Source organism: Boleophthalmus pectinirostris, unplaced genomic scaffold (assembly GCF_026225935.1).
Source record: "Boleophthalmus pectinirostris isolate CB_2022bp ecotype Guang Dong unplaced genomic scaffold, ASM2622593v1 HiC_scaffold_13, whole genome shotgun sequence".
Classification (NCBI taxonomy): Eukaryota; Metazoa; Chordata; class Actinopteri; order Gobiiformes; family Gobiidae; genus Boleophthalmus; species Boleophthalmus pectinirostris.
The window spans coordinates 32,808,932-32,834,804 of NW_026571036.1; the positions used below are offsets into that span (position 1 = coordinate 32,808,932).

General features: G+C 38.1%; 3 protein-coding genes across 3 annotated transcripts; all 3 read right to left on the reverse strand.

Annotated features, from left to right (window-relative positions):
• Positions 1-362: 362 nt before the first annotated feature.
• On the reverse strand, positions 363-3,056 carry LOC129407711 (phospholipase B1, membrane-associated-like). The gene is made up of 4 exons (XM_055149643.1): positions 2,775-3,056; positions 2,173-2,268; positions 1,078-1,149; positions 363-1,009 (listed from the first exon to the last, which is right to left on the reverse strand). Exons 1-4 carry the CDS (start codon positions 2,928-2,930, stop codon positions 905-907), a joined length of 429 nt encoding a protein of 142 aa, XP_055005618.1. The 5' UTR covers positions 2,931-3,056; the 3' UTR covers positions 363-904.
• Positions 3,057-3,745: 689 nt separating this feature from the next.
• On the reverse strand, positions 3,746-10,826 carry si:dkey-177p2.18 (phospholipase B1, membrane-associated). Its single transcript, XM_055149301.1, has 13 exons — positions 10,682-10,826; positions 10,406-10,513; positions 8,994-9,058; positions 8,437-8,527; positions 7,651-7,709; positions 7,484-7,551; positions 6,453-6,496; positions 5,920-6,040; positions 5,773-5,824; positions 4,968-5,048; positions 4,757-4,822; positions 4,554-4,645; positions 3,746-3,872 (listed from the first exon to the last, which is right to left on the reverse strand). The coding sequence occupies exons 2-13, from the start codon at positions 10,461-10,463 to the stop codon at positions 3,746-3,748; spliced, it is 924 nt and encodes a 307-aa protein (XP_055005276.1). The 5' UTR covers positions 10,464-10,513; positions 10,682-10,826.
• An 841-nt stretch (positions 10,827-11,667) lies between these two features.
• On the reverse strand, positions 11,668-24,862 carry sel1l (SEL1L adaptor subunit of ERAD E3 ubiquitin ligase). The gene is made up of 20 exons (XM_020919111.2): positions 24,301-24,862; positions 24,183-24,229; positions 22,982-23,150; positions 21,563-21,730; positions 20,868-20,973; positions 19,986-20,148; positions 19,198-19,311; positions 19,002-19,083; positions 18,371-18,525; positions 18,063-18,119; positions 17,904-17,972; positions 17,504-17,581; positions 17,362-17,424; positions 16,917-17,004; positions 16,543-16,691; positions 15,773-15,938; positions 14,423-14,497; positions 14,125-14,297; positions 13,675-13,803; positions 11,668-13,233 (listed from the first exon to the last, which is right to left on the reverse strand). The coding sequence occupies exons 1-20, from the start codon at positions 24,386-24,388 to the stop codon at positions 13,006-13,008; spliced, it is 2,367 nt and encodes a 788-aa protein (XP_020774770.2). The 5' UTR covers positions 24,389-24,862; the 3' UTR covers positions 11,668-13,005.
• Between the last annotated feature and the right edge of the window lie 1,011 nt (positions 24,863-25,873).

A 25,873-nucleotide genomic window follows, 5' to 3' on the forward strand; every position in this document is an offset into this window, starting at 1 on the left:
ATGTTTGTTGATTTTTATCAAGGGGAAAGACTTTATTGTCCTTCTTCCTACAGGATTTGGGAAAAGCTTAATATACCAGTTAGCTCTGTTAGCAGCACATTACATACTGTACATGACTACCAAATAAAAGTGATTGGTTAAATGACAAAAAGTACCTGCCTACCGTCAAGCGAACGAATTATAACGCTGTAAGATCAGACGGTTTCTACAAAGTGAAACCGGCTGATGAATCAGGCTAGTATGTTCCATCCTTTGAAAATCATAGTTACAGAAAATCTAACTGACAGATCTACTTTGAAAATTCATATGAGTATTTATTATTACCAGCAGTCATTAAAAATATTGGATTTTGAGGAGGACAGGAGGACATCTGACACACACTGATACATGAAGCTGGGAGGGCATCTGACACATGTGGATATAAGAGGACAGAAGGGCATCTGACACACAGGGACATAAAACAGTAGACAATAGACCGCCATGTTATAGTCAAACATACTGAGCTCTTTTTATATCCTCATGTTTGACCAGTGTAATTACTCTGACTGAGGCAGGTTCGGCAGGTGCAGCAGGTGCAGCAGGTGCTTCTACAAAAAAAGGAACTGAAAAACTGTTCACTAACGCTAGGGAGCTTGTGACTGTGATGTTTTTTGAGTGGGACTTGTTTAACAGTACAAATCAGCTGTAATTCCAACTCATTCAGTTTTTCTAGTGAGACTAAAATCTAACAGAGTTTCAGACAGAGCAGTGCTTCCAGTTAGCGTCATACCCGCTTAGAATGTTAATGACATCAGCTGCAGTATCAAGATCTTATGAATGATTCACAGTCTGGGTCAAAATAACTCACACATTTGGAAATTTTAAGTGTATTTTATGTAATGGACGACACAGTGACACAGAGCTGTTACAGTTGGATCATGATGAAGAGGAGGATGAGGAGGAGAAAGCTGTGAGGAGAAGAGGAGCTGGACCTCGGTGTCATGGGTCGGGTGTAGATGTACGGATGTTCCTATAGAGACAAAAAGAGCAGGATTGAAAAATACCTTATGATGTTTGGATATTTTAATTGTGACTCACAGCAGGAGGACAGATGAGGGAGATGGGGTCTGAGAAACTGTTCACGATCGTCTTTTCACTGTAAGGCTGAAACTGAGGCAAAGGAAACACAAATATGAATCATTAATTATAAACTTACATGACTTGTCAAAAGTTTGGGCACATGTTTTCATTTATGTTTCTTCTTTATTTCCATGACTATTTACATTCTCACTGTGAAGGCATCAAAACTATGACACAAATGCAATGTAGCAAATGAAAAATAGACATGAGTTTAACACTCAGCTGTGGAGCTGCTCGTGGACTGTTCAGAAGTGAATATTTTAGTTTCTTTTAGAATCTACAGCAGATTTTTGATCATTTCCCTTAAGTTTTTAAAATAATTTTTGTACAAAGTAGGTGTAATTTCCTACATTTGGTGGGTATTTTGTGATGACTTCAATAACAGTGTCTCTGTTGATTTGATATTCAAATATCCAAAAAAGCCAAGGCTGGAAAAATTTCAAGGACAAACTTTTACATTATCCAGGAATTTTTTATTTTTTTTTTTAAATTTCTCATGTGTTTTCCATGTCAGGAAAACAGGTTGGATTATTCAGGTTTTCCAGGTGTGGAAACCTAAACAATGGTCTTCACGAGAGATTTAAAGCAACAGCATAGATAATGTGTGAAAAACAATATTACTACTACTGGCCCAATATACGTCTTGTCAAAAGTGTGAAAAATCCCTCAGTCATCCAGGTATAATCCAAGAAATTAAATTAAATGTTGAATTATATTTCAGCTGGATAAAGTTTATTTGGTCAAATATGTTTCGCAGCTCATCCAAGCTGCTTCTTGGAAGAAGAAACTGCAAACTGTCTTGTTAAAAGGATCAAAAATCAGATAGTAATCAATACTAAATCTAAATACTCATTTGAGCAGGTATTGATACTAAAAAGTCACATTCACACAAATTGTGGTATCGGAATCGGCATTGAGTATCGAGTCTATTCCATCATATAGAAATCAAGATTGAATTTTTAGTATCATGACAACACTAGTCTTTGAACTGTCAACCTTTTTTGTGAGAGAGTAAACACTGTCCACCATCACAACCACACACAAACACCTCACCATGTTGTTCCAGAGCCCTTTGGCCAGTTCCTCATGTCCTTTTATGGTGAAGTGGAAACAGTCGTGAGTGAAGAAGGACATGTCAATCCTCCCATCCTGAAAACAGACACACACTGTTAGATTTAGATTTTCTACATTGTATTTTAAGTTCAGAGAGTGCATATGGAGCTAACCTAAATTCAGCCTGGAAGAACTATTTTCACTCCTGTCTAGCGCACTGCTTCTCTACAGTTTACCTGCTCCTCAGGATCATCCTCACACTAAATATTCCTCCTTGCCATTCACTGTACCTCCTTGTCCAGTCAGTGGCTAGTCTGCCCATTTTAAACCACCATTGCAATTGCAGAGCTGCTTTGGTTTGTGCCACGCTCCATCTCCTCCTTGACTTCTCATCTTCTCATGGTCCACTTCACTCTCCTCATCCTCACCTCTACCACCTCCATTGTCCGGGCCAAACACCTCTCCTAAAGGTCATCTAACCGGAAACACCCTTCATCATTCAATAAAACATCTTTGTCTGTCTGAGCCTCTCTAGTTTGAATTGAGTTTGGTAGCTGAACTGCAGACATCAGGAGCCCGGTGCAGGTTGGTAGTTGAATTACCGGGAGGCGTGGTGGATCGGCGTGCTTCAGAAAAGGCTGGAGGACCACAGCAAAGTCCTGTCTGAAGAAGCGGTCGGTGTAGAGCAGATCCTCCAGTCGCTTTCTGTGTAAAAAGATTAGGCACCGGTCACAAATATTGATGCTTTGCAGAGACATCACACTGGAGATATTCTACATGTATCTCTGTTTGTGGAATGTTTATCAGTTACTATGGTGACACAATCCAAACATGAGCAAACACAGACAAAAATGTTTTAAGATCACCTGACAGCACAAATCATCTCATCTGTTGTAGTTCCAACCAAGTCAACTCTTTTTAGGTAGATTGTGTTAATTAAGTCTAACCTGAGTAAAAGAGCGTGTAACAGAGTAGTGCCTACAGTTAGCATCACACCCCAGGGGACTGTGAATAACATTAGCTGCAAAGTATCAATAGGGATTTAACAATGTTGTGAAGTCATGGGGTTTCAAGCTCTGGCAACACTCTCCGTGGTCGTAGCAATTGAGCAATCCAAATCCAAATGTTCTATCTTTTCAAAGGGGAAAGGTCTTCTATGGGTCTTCACAAAGTCCTTCAAATCAGGAAGGAGTTGTCTGTCTGAAGCCCATGACTATACATTAGCCAAACTGCTTGTCACTGTTGCCATTTTGTGCAGAGCATTGCATAAGGCACTCAGCTTTAATGGCTTTGTACTGAGCTCTCTCGTCTCACTATTCAATTCTATTTTTAGTGTTCAGACTTTGTTTTGGCGAGTTTAGAGAGACAGAGACAGGTCCAAGATACTGAGAGGTGTTTTAAAGGTGTTGCCTTGCCTCTCCACAGACCAGATCTGTTACTTGATCTATAGGAGCATCTCTAACTCTCCATGGAGTTAGAAGATCAATGTCATGGTGTAGAACATTCCAGGTAAAGCAGTGACATCTCCATGGAGACAAGCAGGTGGTGGACAGAAAAGTTACATAGTGCAACTTTAAATGTGCATCATTAAATATGATTGTTTCTTTTTGCTCCTGACCTGAAATTCCAGGTTGACTTCCAGCAACTCCTTCAGCTGAGCAGAGCCAGACACCGGCTCGATCAGACATGAACAGAAAGATCTGCAACAAGAGGTCAAAAAGGTCATGTTCACTTAACATCACAACATCCAAGCATCTCTATAGTTTAAACTGAGGTGGAGGACAGGTCTGAATGGTGGAATTTGCTCTTTAACTGTCAGATTTGTTGAGCTGGATTATGGTTCACATCTCTCTAATTATTGGGCCTATCCACATAAAACAAAAACAAAAACTGGCACAACGTCTTCCCTGTCAGTATAAATAAAGATAAACTATTTTTTCACAATAGCTTCAGAAAGTGGTGCCATTATTCAACCCCGAAGACATGACTGTTGTCAGATGAAAGGATTTTAAACCACAATATTAACATGACAAGTTTGTGGAACCAATCCCAAACAAATAATGATAAAGTTTAGCATTTGTGGGAGTATGCAAATTTCTTTCAAAATCAACCCCATACCTCCTCCCAAAGAGTATATAGTTATATTTGAAATAATTTATAATAATAAGCACAAGGACACAATGTCAAAATTAATCTGTGAGAGCTGGAATCGCACTGCCAACCTGTGGATTCATGGAGCTGACTAGTCAACCAGTTATGTTTATGTCAAGAGCGGGATTCAAACCACCAACCTTCGGATCAATGGACAAACATTCAACCAACTGAGCTACTGTCTCCCCATAAGAAAACACATCAACTGATTGTGTGGAGTTTGTAATGACCTCTGGAGCAGACACCCCGGGGTGGGCCTCTGCACCTCCCTCAGGCTCCTCATGGGCAGAATCTGAACCACATTTACGATCAGACGAGGAACCTGCAAGCACAACCACATGTGTCAGATGCCCTACCAGTCTCATGTGTTCCTGTATCAGATGTCCTCTCATTTTATCATTTTAATGTTTTAATTAATGTCAAATTCACAAACCTCATTCATGAGCATTTCCAGGGAGACGGTCATGTAGTGAATGAAGTTGTCCACAGAAAACAGAGCCTAGAAAAGCAGGATATTGCCTTTTCAGTGTAATTTGCAGTTTGACCTGGTTTATTTTAATATCTCTGTAATTACTGGGCCTATTCACATGGAACTAAAACTGGCACAAAGTCCTCCTCTGTGGAAACAGTGGAATCTTTCTGACCTTGTCTTTGCAGTAATCACAGATGTCGTTCATTCCCATTAAAATGGTCAGCAGCTTCCAGTCCTCCTCAAAGTTCAGACCCTGTACAAAACAATGTATGACATGTGCTTATTTACCAATGTAGTATTTGGAAGTATGGGGCAAATCCGTGTATCAGTTGTTCATTTGTTTTTCAAAATAAAACCAAAAATAAGTAAACGACAAAACAACTAAACTATGAAAAACGGATAACTGATGTTTCCTGTTTCCATGACTTAAACTGAGATGCCAGACTTTTTCGCTGCATACGGACTGAAACAGGACTGAAACAGGACTAAACCAGGACTAAACCAGGACTAAACCAGGACTAAACCAAGCCATAACTGTAAATCATTCCATGGATTTATAAGACATTCCGAATCCCAGGTAGAATATCCAAGTTAATTAAAGGTTAAAAAAAAATAATAATAATAAAAAAAAAAAATGGACTAAGTAACTTTTCTGATGCACAGTCCCTCACCCACTCATCTCCCTGGAGATGTCTGAAATGTTCCACAGTTTGGCAACTTATTCATTTAGCATTTATTACTTTGTGTGTGTGTTCAAGATCGTGTAACAAGGCCTGGTCGCATCACCTGCTTGTCTCCATGGAGATAGATACATTCAATGCATCTTCATGGAAACCTGCAGGTGGGTTACTGTCCATCAGAAAAGTTACATAGTGCAACTTTAAACTTGAAATGACAAATATATACACAAATATGTAAAAATCATCAATGTATCAAAACTACAAATATACTACTGAACTACATGAGTCATGTCATACCTCATATCCTCTGAGTGTGTCAATCAGGTTCCTGGTCTGTCCCGGGAGGTTACTGCAAAAAGGTCAAAGGTCATTATTCATTGACAGAAAGAAAGCGATCTAAGAAGAATATATATAAATGTATAAATGGATTTAAAGTGATGTTACAAAGTGTTGTGTCCAGTCACGGCCAGGTTGAAGCCGGTGTCGCTGATGTGAGCCTGCATCCCGTGAACCGTCTTCCCCCGAGCAGCCCCCAGAAGCCCAGGGTTAAAGAGCTTTAGTATGTCTATGGAAAAAAGAGGGAGAGAAAGGGAGGAGGAGAGAGAAGAGGAGAGGAGAGAGGGAGGAAAGAGAGAGAAGAGGGAGGAAAGGAGAAAAGAGAAAAAAAGAGCCAGGGTTAAACAGGTTGCTTATATCTGAGAAATAAACTACAAATTGTAAAAGGAAAGAAGTCAAGATAAAGAATGAGAGGGAGGGAAAGGAAGAAAGAGAGTGAGGGAGAGGGAAGAGAAGACAGGATGAGGAAAGAGAGAAAGAGAGAGGGAGGAGAGAGAGAACAAGTCTGGATTAAACAATCTGATTCTGTCTGACAATAGGAAGGAGGAGAAAATACAGAAAACAGGAATAGAGGACAGGAGAGAGACAGAAAAACTAGATGATACCACTCAGGTGAAATATTTTAGATTAGCTGATCTTACTTGCCAGAGTTATGACATCTTCAAATGAGCCGTATCCACCGATGCTGCAAAAATGAAACTTCATTCAACAGCAAAAGATGCAATTACGCCTAAACTACAAATACGTTGTGAAATGTCCCTGTGTCTCCATGGGGTCTTATTCTGTGAAAACCTACTAATCCTTTCGTTTACTTTAGAGCGTGTTTTGAAATACACTACATTAGGTTCTTGGATTAGTTTAAAGTTCAGATTTTCAGTGGATGAGTTTAAAACATAAGAACTACATCTTGATTTTAACAACTTTGTCTTACCTTGAAAAGCTCTATATAAAACATGTATGTATGTATGTATGTATGTATGTATGTATGTATGTATGTAAAATAAATAAATACATTTATAAAGTCCAGTGCTTCACTATACATTTATACAAATTGATGCTTTATATGTATTATATTATGTATTATATTATGCATTGTATTATGCATTGTATGCTGCCTGAAAAACAAATTTCCTTTGGGATAATAAAGTATCTATGTAATCTAATCTAATTTAAACATTTTCAGGCAATTTAAATCACAATGAAAGTCCCTGTACCGTATAAACGCTGCAGTTCTGTCCCTGAGGCACACAACATCTCAGCACAAGAAAACAAGGCAATACATCATCTCTTCCCTACCTTGTGTCTTATTGCTTTCTATGTTTTTAATAGTTGTATTGTGACTTTGACTCAAAAACTCAGATTGACAATAAAACATGAATACAGAAAATTACATTATCCAAGTCAACTGTAACTTTGGGACCAAATGCAACAATTATTCCACTCAAAAAATCCAGTTAGGATACACTGTAAAGCCTGTTACACTGCAAAAAATCATGATGAATCTAGAGAATCTACATTAATTAAAACAACTTCAGATCTCTACCAGAAAGCACCTCCAAGACTGCGTAAAAAAGTGGGCTCATAGAGTTTGAGTCAAATGAAACTCACAATGCTGACAGTTACAGGGACGAATTAGAAACAATAAAACGTGAACACAAGAAAACCTCATTACCTCCAGGACACGTGTCGAAACTCGATAGGGATCCCCAGGACGTTTGAAGCATTGGCTCCTATGGCTGTCTGAAACAACCGGAATCATTACACCACTTTTATTACTAAATGAAATCATACATAATGATTTTATTGTACTGTAAATCCTTATATGAAACTTGGTCTCACAGTCAGAGAGTCCCCCAAAGCAGCGATGATCTTGATATCAGCGGCTTTCACCAATTCCACTGTAACACATCACATTAGAAACACACAGTGAGTGCAAAACAAGAATATACGATTAAAAAAACGAAACTGATCCTTGACTTTTTGTTTAAAATGAGGAAGAATTGCAATTTTATGACCATTACAAATATTAATTAAAATGAGAACAATTGAGAACAATTATTTTGTCAATATTTAGTATTTTGTCACTTGCTGGAATATTTTTGACAGGACTTTGTTATATTATTAATAACTAATTTAAAGTAATTATCAATAATAGAAGGAAGAAGATTGGATTCATAATGAGACAAAAGGTCATTCCTCAATCTCATTATTGATCATCTAATCTAGACCTAATAACAAATGTGACTTAAAGGTACAGTATGTAACTTTCTGGAATCACCTGCAGGATTCCATGGAAACAGAAAGTTAAAACCATAATGTACATTCAACATTCAGCATGTCAACATTTCTATGGAAATAAACAGGAAGAGTCTTTCCTTCAGGTCAAGTGAGAGTCAGGTTTGTGGAGATGCAAGCCCGCTCACAGTAAGGACACATGTTTCTCAGAGCATTAAAAAAAAAAAAAGAAGAAGAAAGGTATATACTACGACTTTAAAGATGCATAATCTAGAGTGTGAAACATTCTAGACAATAACATTTCCATAGAGATACGCAGGTGACAGACTCTCCACTAGAAATGTTAGAGCTTGGAGATTGCATTGTAGAATTCTTTCACGGAGTTCAGACCTGAGCTGGGGACAGAGGGGGATGGGGTCATGTCACGACACTCAAACACTGGATGTTTGAAACTCACAGGACGAGTTTTCTCTGGAAACTCCTGGAAATAAAACACATAAAAAATACAGTTATAGTAGTAGGCATACAGTTTTATAATACTTTTTTTTCAGACAGTGCAGTGTGGTGACAATGAGACTGTTTTCTGTCTCATTCAGTGATATTTTCATCAAATCAACTATTTTTTTCCCCTAATAATTTCTATTAATGACAAGCTCCATTCTCCCGCTGTATTTACCACAGTGCAACATCTGTGGATTAACTAGAGACAACACTATAAGAAAATAGATGGTAGGGCATCTGACACACAACAAATATGGCAACAAAAACATATTTATAGTTGAAAATTCTTTGTTATTTGAGATAGACATTCTTAATATGTGAATGTATTTTCACTTTCTTTTAGTGGCTCAGGTGTGCTTGCTTTGCACATACTTCAGATGCCTGCTGATCATGTGACATGAGCCACTAGAGAACTCTGCATTTTCTCTTATCAAACTGAGCCGTACCTGGTTAAGAGCTTCTTTGCTGTAGTGGCGTATTCCCTCTTCATACTCCCACCACCACTCACTGCCTGAAACAGAAAACTAAAGAGTAAATGACATGATCCAAGTCAACTGTGGTTTCAGGAACAAATACAAGAACTATTCTACATGCAAAACGCAGTCAGCATCTATTGTGAAGTTTTTTTTTACACTAGAGAAAAACTGAGAAATCCTGAGTATCTTTTTCATCAATTAAAACAACGCAAGAGAGTCTGGCTTACACCTCCACCCACACGTCCCTCACCATTTTTCGCTCTGCAGTGGACCAGATTTACAATAATGATCCTATGTTCACTCACATTATTATTACTATGCTATTTTTAACATATTGTCGACTCCCCCTGGTTTGAAATTAACCAGAGCTTTGTGTTGTCTCTCCTCTACTCTACCTGTAAAGAAGTTTAAAATGTCACAAACAAAACAGATATTTAACAAAACATATTAGATGTGGTTTGTCTGTGAATGTGTTGAAGTAAGTTTTGTGTGTAGATAAGATTTGGCACAAATCTATAACGTTTAAGGGCAGGAAAAGGGTTGGGCTTGTCTTTAGTGTCAAACTATGATAACTTTAGTAATGTTGAAAACACTGAAAACAGCGGGCAGGAAACTGGATTTTTAACAAGTTTGAGTAACCCTTTATTATAAATCTGTCTACATCTCCAAAGCTCAAAATGCTCTGCTCCACCTTATGATGTCATGAAGCAGTAGTTTTCAAGTTAACAGCTACATTTTACCTTTAGTTCAATAGAGATTGGCAATTATTGGCAAATTATCGAAATGATTCTAGTGAAGGTATATGGAGTTTAAAATCACAGTGCTTAAATATGCAGAGTTTGTGCGTTAAACATGTATATGAAAGAAAACACCACAATCTGGATATGTTTTTGATGAGGAAACAACATTATAACATTAATCAATTTGTGTATAAATTGATCAATTTGTGGATTATAACCTGTTGTAATAATATGGTAGTAATAATAAGGTAGTCCTGTCAAAAGTAAATTCCATACAACTCAACTCCATTAAGTTAAAATTCCACAAATTCCTCTCACTTTAACAGTATACCTCAAGTAGATTTTTTCAGTAGATTCGTCAAGTTGTCAAATGTCAAATGTAAATTGACACAAGCAAATCCATGCGTTTCAAAATGATGAAAAGCCATCACCATAGGAATAAACAATTCAGAACAAATTTTTTTATCTTTTGAATGGCCAGTAGTCCTCAAAATGGCACCTATAACAAGAAACTGAAACCCATGAATGGAAATAAATATATCTGACTCCACTTCATTAAGTTAAATAAACAAATCCCAGTCATTATAAAACACATTCTACCTCTCCTAGTGATACTTTTTGCAGTGTAGTTCTAGCACTTACCTCTTGTTGCCCGGGACACTAGCACACATGTTGCCACGGTGATCCACAGTCTCTCCATAGCAGTGTTATGGACCCATAGTGACAAGCGCGGAGCAGACGGGAGGTGACCTGCAGCCGAACAAAGCACCGCTCGCCTCAGAGGCCCTGGGACCATTGTTCAAACACCCCTCCCACTCACATATACACACACACACACACACACACACACACACACACAAGCACACACACGTACGTACAAACACACGCACACTCACATAAAGGGACAAGTCTAAATACCATTGCTGCGTTTCAGATGACATCACGTTCACATTCTATTGATACTCTGCAGTGACATCATGCTGGGGGTGCTCTACATGCATGTCTATGGTGGAAGGTACAGCAGTTACTATGGAGACACAATGAGCACATTCACAAACACTGCCAAAAAAATAAATAATTTTAAGATCACCTGAAAACTCAAGAAAAAAAAAAAGTACAAAATGGACTTAAAACACATTTTCAGGAGCCTGTGATCAGTGAGTGTTTATCGTCCTGTTTAGATGTTTTTCAATGTGATTTCCAACTAAAAGGTGAAAGTGACTAACTGAAAAACTGTTGGCTAATGCAAGGAAGCACGAGACTATCATTTTATGTGCAACAGCCTTGTTTATCAGCACAAATCAGCTCACCTGCTCTAGTTCCAACTAAATCAGCTCCTTTTCTGGTCTGATTGTGTTAAAATCAAACTCAGATTAAAGACTAATTTGATTCAATTGAGAGAACATTACTACTATTATTGTACATGGAATAGAATTATCTAATTGAGTGAAGAAACACAGGAAGTGTTATGTGGATGAGTAAAAATAAGTGTTCAGATGGTCGAAGTCCTGTCTGATCTAAATACAGCTTTGATTATTTGATGTTCAGATGGAGGAGAGTGGGCTGTGAGGGGGTGGGACAATCTCACAACAGAAGGAAAACTACAATTCCTAGAATGTTCCATGGAATTCACAACTTAAAATTGAACAATTAATCTAAATTAAGGAGCCCATATTACACTATTTTCCTATCTATTTTATAATGTCGTTTCCTCATCACAAACATACCTGGAGTTGTGTTTTGTTTCATTCACATGTTTAACACACAAACTCTGCATATTTACGCTGAGTTCTGCTCTCAAACTGAAAACGCTCTACAAGTAGGTGGTAAAAGTAGAAAAGTTACACAGCAGATCTGTAAACTTATGCTTGCGTGACGGTTCAACAAACTCTGAATTTCATATCTTCATAAATTAAATTATTTATTTTACATTAGCATCAATTCCAGCATTTCAAGTAAACAATGTTAAAGATTTCCATTTTAATCTGGACTAGTTTTCTTGGCAAACTTTCACTGACCTAAAAACAAAGGAAGCCAAAATTTCAAAATCCAAAATGACAATGCACAATGTTTTTACAGTGTCTGTGGCTGAATTAAAATGAAAAAGATGGATCAAAACATGCAGAAATCTTTGAAATTTCAACACAACAAATTATGATTTTTCAAAATGATAAGAAATCATATTGTGAATCCATTTCCCATTTGCTATGCAGTCTGCAGATCCCCCCAAAAAACTGTCCAAAAATGTCTCTTGAAACGTCATTGCATTTTCAGACTTTAATTCGATTTAAAACAGAACTAAGTAGCATTTTTAAGAGTCTGTGATGGTGAACTGAATTGTGCATGAATATATTGTCTTTATCTCCCCCTGCTGGTCATCTCTGGGACAGGAACAGTCCAAAACATGGATTCATTTGGTGATTTTCAATGCAGAGAGGGAGCACTCAGTAGTCTTTTTGAGTGTATTGGTGACAGTGCTCCACTTAAACGGCAGGGGGCATTCCAGAGGAAAAAATAGGAAAAAAAAACAAACAGGAAGAGCCTAAAGAGTGATGTTTAAAATAAAGAAGAGCAGTCTCTCTTGTCTGTCCTGCACTGCCCCCTATCAGTATCACGGAGCACTGCATAAGAAGATACTTACATGAGTTAAAAGACGTCATTTTCATATTTTTATTATAATGTTGTTTCCTCAGCAAAAACACCTGGAATTGTGTTTTTTTGTTATTCACACATGTTTAACACACAAACCCTGCATATTTAGGCTGAATTCTTCTTTCTTCTCTGCTCCAAATTATGATGTCATGTGGGAATACATGATGTGCACCACTGTGTTTTTAAACTCCATAAATCTTCACTACACTCATTTGGATAATTCCAGCCCTAGAATACAATCTCTGCTGAACAAAAAAAAAACCTAGTGCTTCATGAATCACAAGACAGAACTGAGCATTCTGAGCTTTGGAGATATAGACAGACTAATAATAAAGGATGTTACAAACATGTGTGAATGAAACAAAACACAACTCTATGTATATTTTTGAGGAGGTAACAACATTGTAACGTGGCTTAAAGCTCACAACAGTCAACTGTGAGTAATATAGGAACTAAAGTAAATAAATCGAAACTAGTTCAAATTCCTTTAGTCATGATTTGAAGTCATATTAACTCATGGAGACATTTCTTTGCCAGTGTCTGCTTCTCACTGAGGGTCCGGTTGTTGTGGTGGAGGAGGAGGGGGCGTCTCATTCTGCCCCTCCTGCCTGCCCCTCGGCGTCCCTCTGCTCCGGGGCGGCTCTGGCAGGTGCAGGAGCAGGTGCGGGGGCAGGTGCAGGGGGCAGTATGATTTGGTGTTGCCGTTGGCGATAAGCAATTACAGTTCCCAGCAGCAGAGCGATCACAGTCATGAGGTAAAGGTCCCACTCAGGTCCTAAGAGCTGGTCCAAGTCCACCTGAGAGACCAGCTCCTGTAGCTAGAACACAGGATGAAAGCGGTGTCAAAAATGTCCAAAATCACATACTAACTGATACTAAAACTAATATTAAAACTAGAAACTCATTTAAAGATGCACTGCACAATTTTTCTGGTGGTGAATCCGCTACCGCCTTGTCTCCATGGAGATGTTATTGTTGTTGCCTGCAATGCTCCATGGTATGACATTCAACATATACATCTAGTATTTATTCATAACATGTGTTTCTACTGTGAATCTGAATTGTATTGTGGCGTAGTGCTGTAACCTGCCTGTCTCTGTCGTGACAGATTTTATGTATACTGTGGAACATTCTAGACAAAGCGATAACATTTCCTTAGAGACGAGCAGGTGGCAGACAATTCACTACAAATGTTTAAAGGTGTACTGTGTAACATACAAGTACGGATACTGGGGGGGGGACCTATTTAAATCGCTTACATTGAGGTCCTGTAGATACTGCAGAGTGTAGACCAGCCCCAGTTTACACAGAGCCAGAAACACGGGGACCTGAGCATCAGGACTGGCCTCTGCCGCCATGTCATAAAAACGCTTTGCCAGGTGGATGTCCTGACGAAGAGACACAAACACAAACACAAGGTTTATTTAGACGACTGAAGAAGGGAACTAAGAAGGATGAACTACGTAATAATAATAATGAGCAATCATACAGTAGTAGAGAGAGAAGGGAGGAGAGAGGGAGAGAGAGGAGAAAATGAAGCAGATGAGAGAGACAGGAGGGAGAGGGAGACAGAGAAACACAGAAAAGAGACATAAATAGGAGAGGGAAAAAGTGAGAGGGAAGAGACAGGAGGAGGAGAGGAGAGAGAGACAAGAGACAGAAAAAGAGACAGAGACAGAGAGAGATGTGAGAGTAGAGGTGTGTTGTACCTGTTTAATTCCCAGTCCTTTCTCGTGCATGTATCCCAGGTTGAACATGGCCTGGGCACTGTGTTGCTGCTCTGAGGCCAGTCTGTAGTGGATCACTGCCGTCTCATAGTCCACATCTGTGCCGTATCCGTAAAAGTGATAGTCCCCAAGCTTTATCCGGGCTACGGTGTAACCTGCAGCCGCCAATCAGGACGCAGACGGGGAAAAGGCGCCGATCAGGATGCAGACAGGGACAAAGATGCAAAGGTTAGAGGACGCGTGATGTACATGTTTAAAATATTATTGTGATTGGTCAAACCTTGTGCGGCAGCTCTGGTCCAGTGCAGTAATGCGCGTGGATACGTCTCATTTTCACTGAAGATCTTTGCTCCTTCTGATTTGAAGGGAAACAACAGTGATTATTTAGATTTGTCATTAAAAGTGCATTGTGTATCTTTTCTGATGGAGGGCCTGCTAAATGCTTTTCTCCATGGAGAAGTTATTGCTTTTGTCTGGAATGTTTCACAGTATGGTATTAAACATTTCCATCTTCGTGGACACCGAACCAGAACAAGTTACAGGTCAGATCTGTGGAGAGGCAACCCCACTCAAAGTCAGAATACCTGTTTTTCTAGGTATTTTTGTGCTATAAAACCACATGTAATTTAATAAATAAATGTAAGATAGAGCTGCTTAAGGCCATGCTGTGGAACATTCCAGGCAGAGCAATTACATAACCAAACAGCAGAAACAATCAGGTGACAGAATTCCCAACCAAAATGTTACATAGTGCACATTTAATTTAGCAATATCTATATGAATCCTTGCACCTCTTGTTAGAAACCTTTGTCTGATGCAAATTAGACTTCAACTTAATATCAACGAGACTCCTCTGTACAGTGAAGCCTTGGTCTGTGTGTGCCTCTTCTCTGCTCCACCAGGGGGCAGTGTCCTTATGGAATATTTACAACAGGTGAAAACAAAGACCAGACTGTACAGCAACAGTCAAGTGACTGTGTGTATGTATGTCCATATGCCCTCTGTTCACAGCTGTTTGGTCACCTGACAGCCTCTCATGTGGTGCAGTGTTTGGGGTGAATGAGGAACTGAGGAAGGACTGACTCAGTGAAGTAAACAACTAAATCTAGATTGTGTGTTCAATTCACATGTGTCAAGCAAACAAAAAAGTATGCATATGTTTACATTCTGTGATTTGGTTCTCAAGCTAACATTTTCTTTTTAAACCAATAGTAGCTCACAGCCTTTACCTTAAAGGCCTATGTTACAATGTTGTATGCTCATCAAAAACATAACTGAAGTTGTGTTTTGTTTAATTCACACATGATTAAAAACACAAATCCTGCATATTCAGGCTGAGTTCTTCTCTGTTCCACCTTGTGATGTCATGTGTCATTCAGAAAGTGCTCCACTGTGTTTCATTTGGATGATTTCAGCTCTGGATTCTCAACTGAACAAAAGATAAAGGTAGCAGTTAACTTGAAAACTACTGCTTCATGACATAACAAGGTGGAACAGAGCATTTTTAGCTTTGGGGATGTAGACAGACTGAGAAACCAGAATTTTTCAAACATGTGAGAATAAAACAAAACATAACGCTATATTTTTGAGGAGATAAAAACATTATAACATGTTAACGTAAACTACTCACTCTGGTCGAGGATGAAGGCAACGTTGCTCTGGGCGACCTCATATCCCTGTTCGGCGAGTAGCAGATACTGCACCAGAGCCGCATCTGTGTGTCCCTCTTTAAAACTGCTGTAGGCCGACATCAGACGCTCCGACCAGCGCCCACGCTCACACACGTTCTTAAACAGCTGCAACAGAGGAGAGAGGAACACGTTAATACTATATGGAAACAGCATGAAATTAGAAAGTAAATACACCTAAACCAGTCAATTTATTTCTTTTCTGTCTGTTATGGTTTAATGAAGTGAGAGAGAAAACGTTTTAAAGGAAAATTCCAATACTGTTTTCAATACTATGGCTTTAAGTATCAAATACCAGAGCAGAGACTGAAAACAGGATTCATTTCCTTTAAATAAAAACAAAATAAGACAAAATGTTTTATGAAACTACAAAAATAATGAGACTTTCTGGGCCCACTATGACCAGTAAATAGTCTTATTGCATCAATTTATATATGCAACCATGATATCAATAGAACTGGTATTTGGAAGCCACATTTTTCAGTATCAGCACTGATATCTGATACCAGTACTGGAATAGTGCATCCCTATTTCCAAGTACCAGGTCTAAACTAGGACTATTCCAGGTTTAATCTATTGATAATCCAGGTCTCGAACAGGACTATACCATTGCCACGGTAAGAATAGCAGAACTGATTCAGCAAATGCTACTGCAGATAACCTGCAGTACTATCAAAAGAAGCCACAATTCGAGAAACGTAAACAGCGTTACCTCCACAGCGGTGTGACACGAGCGCATGACTCCGGTTCCTGTGGCATGCATCTGTGCCAGGTTATAAAACGCCAGGATGTGCCCAGCCTGAGACGCCAGGTTAAAGAACTTCAGAGCCTGTTTATAATCTCGCTTCACTCCGATGCCATCTGCAGAAGAAATGTTCATATTAACTCACTCTAGATTATCCTTGTGTTTTTATTTCTGTATTGTTTGTAAATAAATTCCTCATAAGCTTCCTTAGACTGGAGCTGAATCCTATGGGTGAACCCCAGAACCCCAAGCCTGAATTAGCATGGTGTTCTCGCTGATTTAAACAATTAAAAACAAATAAGACGATAACTACACTGAAATGTGAAAAGTAACAGACTCACTGTAGTACATGGTGCCAAGCTGCAGCTGTCCGTCCACCCAGCCCTGCTCTGCTGCCTTCTGGAAGTACTTCAGAGCCAGCTCATAGTTCTGACAAAACACACAAATAATGTACTTTTATATCTGCTCTTATTTAGTATCAGAATATACATATATGGCTAAAAATGAACCAACAGGAGTTGATGTGAAAACACAATTTTTATCTGATTTTTAAAGCTAATAGAAAACTTTTTTTTCATGGCTTGTATTATTTGAAATGACAATAAACTCAGTTACTGTCAATACAGTGCACTCCTCTAGTTAAAAAAAAGTAGAAATTATATTCTAGCAATGTTTTTTTGTACATCGAGGAGGACCACTGCAGCCGTATTTCACACTTCACTACTCTGAGGAAGTGTCTTGTCAGGGCTGCGGAGTAAAATTATGAGCTGTTTGGCCCAAACTCACCACTGGGACTCCTCTGCCGTAGAGATAGGCCATCCCCAGCCCGCTCTGTCCCACTGGGTTTCCCTGAGAAAAGGACAGAGGACAGGACAGTCAGAGACACTGTGGATGTACAGGGGTTTATTTTACTGTTAAGTTTGAGCACCAGGTCTGAGGCCTTTTTAAAATACTGCAGCGCCGTCTCATTGTTCTGAGGAATGGAGTCACTGCCCTCTGAGTACATCTGCAACACAAATGACAGCTTCATTTAAGGATGTATGGTTAATCTAATTATAACCCAGATCAGGACTCATTTCTAATGATCAGTGTCACAATTTTACAAAAAAATTATGAATGAATACTACAATTAGTGTGTTCATTTTTTCATGTCATGAATTTAAAGCTGCACTGCGTAACATTTCTTCTGGATGTTTAAGTCTTTTCTAGTGCACCTTTAAGTAACTTAAAATTAGATGTTTATATATTTATGAAAATATATATAAATCACATTATTTAATATAAATATCTCAAATACATTTTTATCATTCTTAAAAACGTTTCCTCACCTTCCCGAGGAAAGCCATGGCGTGTGTGTTTCCTGCATTAGCAGCTTGAGTGAAGTAGTCAAACGCCCTCTGGTGGTTAAAAGGTGAATGATAATTTTAATATCCTATATCCCATAGGTAAATAAAATATATTTTTATATTTGTATTTTAAACACTCACCTGATGGTTCTGTTCCACACCGCGTCCTCCATGCAAGTGCAGCTGACCTAGACCAACCTACAGGAAAATGTCATATATATATATATATATATAACTACCCATAAACACAAGCACAACAGGTCTTCTTTAAAGTGCCTATGACAGTTTTTTTTGGGTAGTTTTTTTTAGGTTTGAAATTTACTTCCTGGTTGGAAGTCATGACATCATGCTAGGGAATTCCATAACTGTCCATAACAGAATTCCATAACTGGTGTATTCTCAGTCCTAGGCAAAAATGCAGGTTCTATTTTGAATAGAATGTATCTCACCTGAGCCTGCACATCTCCCTTCTCTGCGAGGAACTGGTAATACTGGATCAGATCCTCCTCCAACATCCCACTGGATGAGCCTGGACTCTCCACTTCATCAAGCAACCGCACCCTTTGCACCGCCGAGCCCCCAGTCAGCGACACATCACTGGCCACTGAGGGTGCAGTGGAAAAGTGTGATCTATAATTGTACTTATTCAGATAATATTCTAATGTTTTAGATTTAACTGAACCCCATGGGGTCTTATTCTGTGTAAAACCTGCTAACCCGGTAGTTTAAACCTTTACAAACTTGGTCCCTGTGTGTCAGATGCCCTTCCTCTGTTTCCATGAGGTGTTATTCTGTGTAACCCTGTAGTTTCGACCACTACAAACATGTTGTGAAATGCATAGGATTCTTGGATTAGTTTAGTATTTCAGATTCTGGTCTTCTCTCACATATTATGCTTCTCAGTGTGTTTAAAAGCTTGAAATCGATATTAAAATCACATAACTTGCAATTACATATTTTTCCAAAAAACGTCAGCCCACGGCAGAATATATATAACGTCACTATGGGTTTGTTATAGATGTTTTTAAAATTCTACTTATTCAACTTTCTTTCAAGTGGTATCAAATAAAGAAATATTACCTTGATTGGCGACAAGTCTGTAGTGAGTCAGTGCCGATTCACAGCTCTGAGGGACCCCCACTCCTCCCCAGTATCTGTAACCCTGACGACCACAACAAGAGAGGAGACAAATTAAAGAAATTATTTTTCTATTGGAAGTTCTGACCTGCCCTTCAGATCAAAAGGTAAACATCTCACAAATCCAACATAATCTTACCAGGATCATATGAGCGACCAGGTTTCCCCCCAGAGCTCCAAAAGTGTAATAAACCAAAGCTTTGGCCTGACTCGAGTTCACCCCGAGTCCAGCTGCGTACAAGAAACCCAGAGCCTGAGAGCAAGAAAAGGAAACTTATTTAGAACAACAAAGAGACTGGCAATATGTCTACAATATGAAATTGTTGTTTTAGACATATGCAAAGTAAGAAAGGATTAAATAAAATGTGTAAGTGTTAGAGATGAGATGAGACACAATTCCCACGAAAACAAGACGAGACTCTGAAAGATTTATAAATAAAACTGTCCAATCCAGTTCAGAATTTTGAATTCTAATTCAAATGGAACATACGAAAATCTCCCAAGATTATTTTTCTCTTGTGTGTACAATCTTATGGAAATTTTGTCTTGCGAAATCTTGTGGTATGAAATCTTGTCCCATCCATTAATAAGTGTATACAGAAGGATAATAAAGGGGGAGTAGACAATAATGTATGTATTTATTCATTTAAGTAGTTTTAAATCAGTACTAAAACTAGAATCAAAAGTAATTACTTTGAACAAGTATCAGAACTGAAAACAGGTTTCACATCTGCCATCTACTGGTGAAAAAAGAAAAAAATAAATGTTCAGAAGGTAGCTTTAGAGAAATTACAATTTTGTGTTGAAAATAACATTCCAATTTACCACATTAACATTGTAGTATCATAATCAGCACTCAGTATCACATCTTTTCCCACAAAATATACAAAGAGTTTAAAATGTAAATATAATGAGAATCGTCCTTACCGTCTGTGCTTTGGGGGAGCCCTCCACTGCGAGTTTCTCAAACATGTCTTTGGCCTTCGACACATTCTGGTTCAGGAAGTCTCCAAACAGCAGAGCATAGGCAACCTTCTCCATAGCCTTCTGGTGGCCCTTCTCTGCTACAGACACCAGCTTCTCATAGAGACTGGAAAAACATACACAAGAGAACACAGTATGAGACAAGATACTTTAAAAGGTAAAAAGGGAAGACAATGATCATTTGTGGTGCATTTTATTTTGGACTTTTTAAATGGCAATATTAATCTTAAACAACTTAATAAAAGAAACAATAATATGTTTTATTTATCGGTAACTTCGTTATGGACAGGACAACATCTCCTTTCTTACTCTGTACATACATGTTCTAAAATGCCCTGATGATGGCCGAAACCTGTTGCTGTCCCGTTGTAAGAATAATGGACTTTCATTTTTGTCATCAGGATGTCTCAGAAATTTCATTCAAACCCTGTGTGACATATTGGCTATGACAGTAAGAGGCTGAGCTCTAATTTAATGTTAATTGCTTGTCCTGGAGAAGATTTTACATTTACACGAGCCACTGATCACTCACATTACTTGTTTTATGTTCTGAAATGTGATTCTTTGTCTTTTGTGCCAATTCTTCTGGACAGAAGCCTACTAAAACATAAATCACAAATCCAATTACAATTGAGATGTTTGTCAGAAAACGTATAGCCCTGGTTTCAAATAATGATTATATCAATTACAAGAAGCCCTAGTATACACAACTCTCTAAAAAGGTTCACTTGGTAAAGGCTCATTATTCATTATTGGTTCATGGTTCATTATTTTAAGATAATTGTGTTTTATAACTATATATAAATAATAAAATAAAGTACTGACTCTCTCTTGTGGGCCTTGCGTGTGGTGGCATTGAGCAGTCGAACCACAGTCTGGTACTGCTCCTCTGCCTCTTCTGCCTCCAGCCGCTGCTGCGCCTGCTCCTCCGCTGAGACAGAAACAACAACCATGAGATTTAGACTTTTATTTTTATGTGCAGTGATTTCAGAGTTTTACTTTTAAACATTATTATCTAATTTCCATCACTTTTTTGTACTATGTATGTTGGAATGTTTGAAGTAATACATTTTAATCAACCTTGGTGTGGTCATCCTCTGGATAAACATTCTTGTTTCTGTGTATAATCCAGGATTAAACTCTATTTACACTGGATTGCACTGGATTTATATAGTGCCTTTCAAGACACTTGAAGTGCACATTATTCATTCAGTCCACACTTGAGGGTGGTAAGTTAATATTGTAGCCACCACTGCCCTGGGGCAGACTGATGGAAGCAAGGCTGGAAATCTGTGCCATCAACGTCTTGGTGAGCCTCATCTTCTAAACTTAAGATCAACCTAGATCCCTCTAGAAAATAATAACCAAGTTGCCGTCAGTTAATTACTGCTTCTATAGACACTAAAACCAAAAAGACTGAAAATGGAGCAGTTCTCCACATCAATACCAAGAAACTTGTGACCCCCCTGAAGTGTGCCCCCTACTTGTGTATGTGTGAAAGTGAAAAAATGATGTCTCACTCTCGCAGAATCCCCACTTCTTGTCCTGGTCGTAGTTGTATGTAGTTGAGCACCAGAGCCTCCTGTCTCCTCTTCCATCTGTGGTGCAGTCAGAGTATTCGGTTCCCTGGAAGTAAAAGGGAAACAGGCAGGGCTCCCCGTGTGCAGTACCACCATTCACCACTGGGACTGCAGAGGAATACACACCATGAGTTAATGAAGGAAATTTACAGTAAAAAATATAGTAATTAGGCATGTCTTGGCATGGCTTCTGAACTGCAGGTGCCTTAGCATAGTCAACATTTAAGAGTAGGCCTATCAGGATTCAAAATTTTAAGAATGATATTTTGCTTAAACCAATAATACTGATAACTAACACTGACAAAATTACTAAAACATAATTATCCCCCAAAACACTTTTAGAAATGTACAATATCATATAAGGGCCCATATTACACCATTTTCTGTTTTAACGTTGTTTCCTTATCAAAAATATGCCTGTAGTTGTATTTTGTCTTTCAATCAGAAAACACCTTGTAATGTCAGGTGGTTGTGTTTTTAAACTCCATACATCTTTACTATAACCATTTGAAGCATTTCAGCCCTGGAATTACCTATGTCTGCTGAACTAAAGGTAAAGGTAGCTCTTAACATTGAAAACTACCGCTTCATGACATCACAAGGTAGAACAGAGCATTTTGAGCTTTGAAGATATAGCCAAACTAATAAGAAAGGGTTACTCAAACATGTGTGAAGGAAACAAAACACAACTCTGGGTATGTTTATGAGGAGGTAACAAATGGCTAAAAGCTCACAAGAGTCAATTTTGTGTAATACAGTGTGAAAGCAATCATAATCACAGATTAATATAAAAAAATATAAATCCTTCACCGAAATAACTGTTAATAGAAAGGAAATTTATTTTAAATGTTACTGAACCTTGAGACCTGGATACACACAGTTTCCATTTTGCTTCAGAGCCAAAGGTTTGAATAGTGTGTGGTCTCAACAGAGCCACAGAAACAGACAAACCCCCTGGGAACCCAACCGCTCCCTGCACCTGCTGTACTCACTGTTACATCACTTTTCTACTGCTGTGAATAGATATTTTCTATCTTGAAACATAAACAAGTTTTCTATGCATCTCTCACGAATTGAGCCCTGCTTTATATCAGTATTGGTACTCAAACAATACCTGGTTTTCAATACTTGATACTTGAACCAGTTGTATTAATCATTATCTTGAACTACAATACAGTTGAATAATGGTATTAAAATTCTTTATATAAAGACTGTTTTTCTTTGCTATCATTAGTAGCTTTTTTAAATTTCTATTAATAACAAGGTCCATTCTCCCACTATATTTAATCCAACCACACCACTACATCTGCAGATTAACTAGAGACACTTGACATTTGACTGTTTGGAGGAGGCTCTTACTTTCTTTGGGCTTGTCTTGCACAGGTGGAGGCTGTAGGGGCAGATCCTCCTTCTCCTCCCCTCTCAGACCCTCCTCTTCTGGGGCTTTCTCTGCCTCTGGGCCCGCTTCAGAACTGATTTCAGAGCGAACATGGACATCTTCCTCTTCTGAATTTGCCTCGGTGTAAGACTGAGTCACAGAGGAAGCAACACAGAGATCAACACATAGATTCAAAATACAAGTAGATTAAAAGACACAGGTATAGTTCCTAGTTAAATTTATCTGGATTTCAGTACTTATAACAAGTTGCAAATTACTTATTTGGACCAGCTAAAAGACCTACAAGATTATAAATAATTTTAGCAACATAAGGAATTATGTGGGAAAATGAAATAACTCAACACATATTTTTTTGTATTTTCTTAATTAAAATCCTCAGAGGTGCCACCCTCTGCTTTGTCGACAGTGCTGTAAACCCTTGGAATGTGGAATGAGCTTCATGATGAAATCTCTTGAAATAGTTGTCACTTCACAGCTGTGCCATGTCAGGGTCAAGAAACACCAAAAGTGCAAAGCAGTGAGCAAAGTAATGCATGGTTATTTTAAAAAAAATCTAACTCTAAAACAAGTTTTAAATTATTTTGAGTCAACTTTTGTTTGATACATTCCATATGTGTACATTCGTAGTTTTGATGCATTCAGTGAGAATCTACAATGCAAAGACAAAACATAAATGAAATGAAGTGTGTCCAAACTTTTGACTGGTAGTATCATTGACTGAAATATTGTTTATAGGTCTATACTAGGGTGACCAGACATCCCTATTTACACGGAACAGTCCCAGTTTTGAGCCCTGTGTCAGGGCTGATTCATCCAAAATCACTGATTTGTCCCAGTTTTATGCAAGAAATGCCCAAGTTGTTACTATTTTTGGCCAATCTGATACCTGTCAGCAGTAAAGAGAGGCATAAATAGTCATTTGTTGAGGACAACTACAGAAAAGCTGCTTAAAAATGACCAAAACACATAGAACATGTGGCTATACTGACTCACATGTTAGCTATGAATGGGCAGAGTGCAGAACTATTTTCCTTAATTACGCACTCGTTTCACAGTTTTATTTTTTATCAACCACCACAAACCAAGGGAGTCCCAGTTTTTGCTTTTGGAAATCTGGTCACAATAGTCTATATATATCTGGAAGTGCACATGTATACACACCTTGAGCTGGGGTTCCTCCTCTCCATCGTGATTGGTGTCTATGAAGTCTTAAAAACATGAAAAGTTAGCGCAGAAGTACATGGTGTTACTTACATTGCATTGGTGATTTAAAACTTACCAGCTGTTATTGCTTTGGCGACGAGTAGAAGCAGAAATGTCACATAAAATAAAGTCCTACTCGTTTTTAATCCACGTTTATGCCCCATTATTGCAAAACTAAAAATCTGCTACCTGGATCTGCTGGAATAACTGCAGCTCAACATTCGGCTAAGTACAATTTTACTGTTATAACTTGTACAAATGCATGCTAAACAATGCTTTTAAGGCTTGGATTGTAAAACGTGCATGTCCCCCTCGAACTAACAAGACGTATAAGTCTAAATATGAAGTCAAAGCACAATAGAAAGTGGGGTTGAATTAAAAAAAAAAAAAAAGAAAAGAAAATGTCTGTTTCGTTTGCAGCAGTTAGCTCAAATGCTAACAAGCTAAATGTCAGACAGCTTCACAAACAGCGCAGAAAAACAACAAAATCCGTGTGTTTACAGAAGCGAAACAAAAGACGAGCGGATCCGATGATTGCTGGTTATTAGAAAAAGTAGTAAAAGGCAAAAATGTTGGATCTAATGTGATATAATTGCGAGTTAGCTGCTTTACTACGGTTCTGACAGACACTTCCGGGCCTTGTGTTTTCCACCAATCAGACAGCGGGTTTGTCCCTAGACAGCCAATGGGATTCGAGCAAACAGAAGCCAGCCAGTCAGAGACGTCCACAATTATTTGCAGGTCCACGACATCAAAACACAGAAATGAGGTAATCTTTAATATTACAGTTCTGAGTCTGGAGATGTTTTTAAGAGAGTGTTATTCAGTAAAGAAAACAAGAATGATAAAAATTAATACATAAATTCCCCTAAATGAAATAATTAACATAAAGTAGTGCAGTTGCATTGACTCAACAGATTATCAGCTTAAAGAGGGGCTATTTAATGTGGTATTAACTGCTGCTTACACAACATATTTAGAACACCATTTTACCTTAACATGTTTTATTGCCTAAGTTTTACTTTCTTTTTTGACGCTCTTAGTGAGAACTCCACCTTACTAAATGCGATGTCATATTACAATCTGCATTAATGAAAATAGTGCACATCCAGGTTTGTAAAGCTATTGTTGTAACAATAGCTATTGTAAGCTATTGGGTGATGTTTATCTATATTTATGTAGAACTGTCATATTTTTGATGAGGAAAAATGTTACAAAGTGGCATGAAGTCGACTTTGCAAAATTTTCCCTCTTTAACTGTTTCTTCAAAATAATATTGCAGTAGAGGGAATTATCAGTCCAAACTACACTGTTTTTTAAAAGTCAATTATTTCCTAAATGAGCTCTGAGTATAAATGCAGCCATTGATTTATGGTATCATGATTTCTGTAAAGATTTTATATTTTATATAAAGCCTAAAAACAATGATAATTTTCATAGTTCAAAGCTTTTCAGAAAGCTCTCTAATCTATCTATTTCAAAAATACTTAAGTAGCCTAATTAAATTTTATTATATTAAGTATTACATTAAGAATGTTATATCATAAATGCAATTTAGGTGTACTTAAGTGAATGTAATGTCATCACTGTTAACTAATTTCTACATATATAAATTCAAATGTAATCAGAACACCGCACTTAGCTTAATG

What these genes read in the sequence shown, in the direction of transcription:
- LOC129407711 (XM_055149643.1), bottom strand. Translation starts at nt 2,930, where the DNA reads ATGTCTCTGCAAAGCATCAATATTTGTGACCGGTGCCTAATCTTTTTA. An exon ending in CCGATCCACCACGCCTCCCG is followed by an intron (nt 2,269 to 2,774) that starts GTAATTCAACTA and finishes GTCTGTTTTCAG; the next exon opens with GATGGGAGGATTGACATGTC. An exon ending in CCCTCATCTGTCCTCCTGCT is followed by an intron (nt 1,010 to 1,077) that starts GTGAGTCACAAT and finishes TTGTCTCTATAG; the next exon opens with GAACATCCGTACATCTACAC.
- si:dkey-177p2.18 (XM_055149301.1), bottom strand. Translation starts at nt 10,463, where the DNA reads ATGGAGAGACTGTGGATCACCGTGGCAACATGTGTGCTAGTGTCCCGG. An exon ending in CTTTGGGGGACTCTCTGACT is followed by an intron (nt 7,552 to 7,650) that starts GTGAGACCAAGT and finishes CGGTTGTTTCAG; the next exon opens with ACAGCCATAGGAGCCAATGC. An exon ending in ACACACTCAGAGGATATGAG is followed by an intron (nt 5,049 to 5,772) that starts GTATGACATGAC and finishes TGTTTTGTACAG; the next exon opens with GGTCTGAACTTTGAGGAGGA.
- sel1l (XM_020919111.2), bottom strand. Translation starts at nt 24,388, where the DNA reads ATGGGGCATAAACGTGGATTAAAAACGAGTAGGACTTTATTTTATGTG. An exon ending in CGTGTCACACCGCTGTGGAG is followed by an intron (nt 15,939 to 16,542) that starts GTAACGCTGTTT and finishes CCTCTGTTGCAG; the next exon opens with CTGTTTAAGAACGTGTGTGA. An exon ending in AGTATCTACAGGACCTCAAT is followed by an intron (nt 13,234 to 13,674) that starts GTAAGCGATTTA and finishes CCTGTGTTCTAG; the next exon opens with CTACAGGAGCTGGTCTCTCA.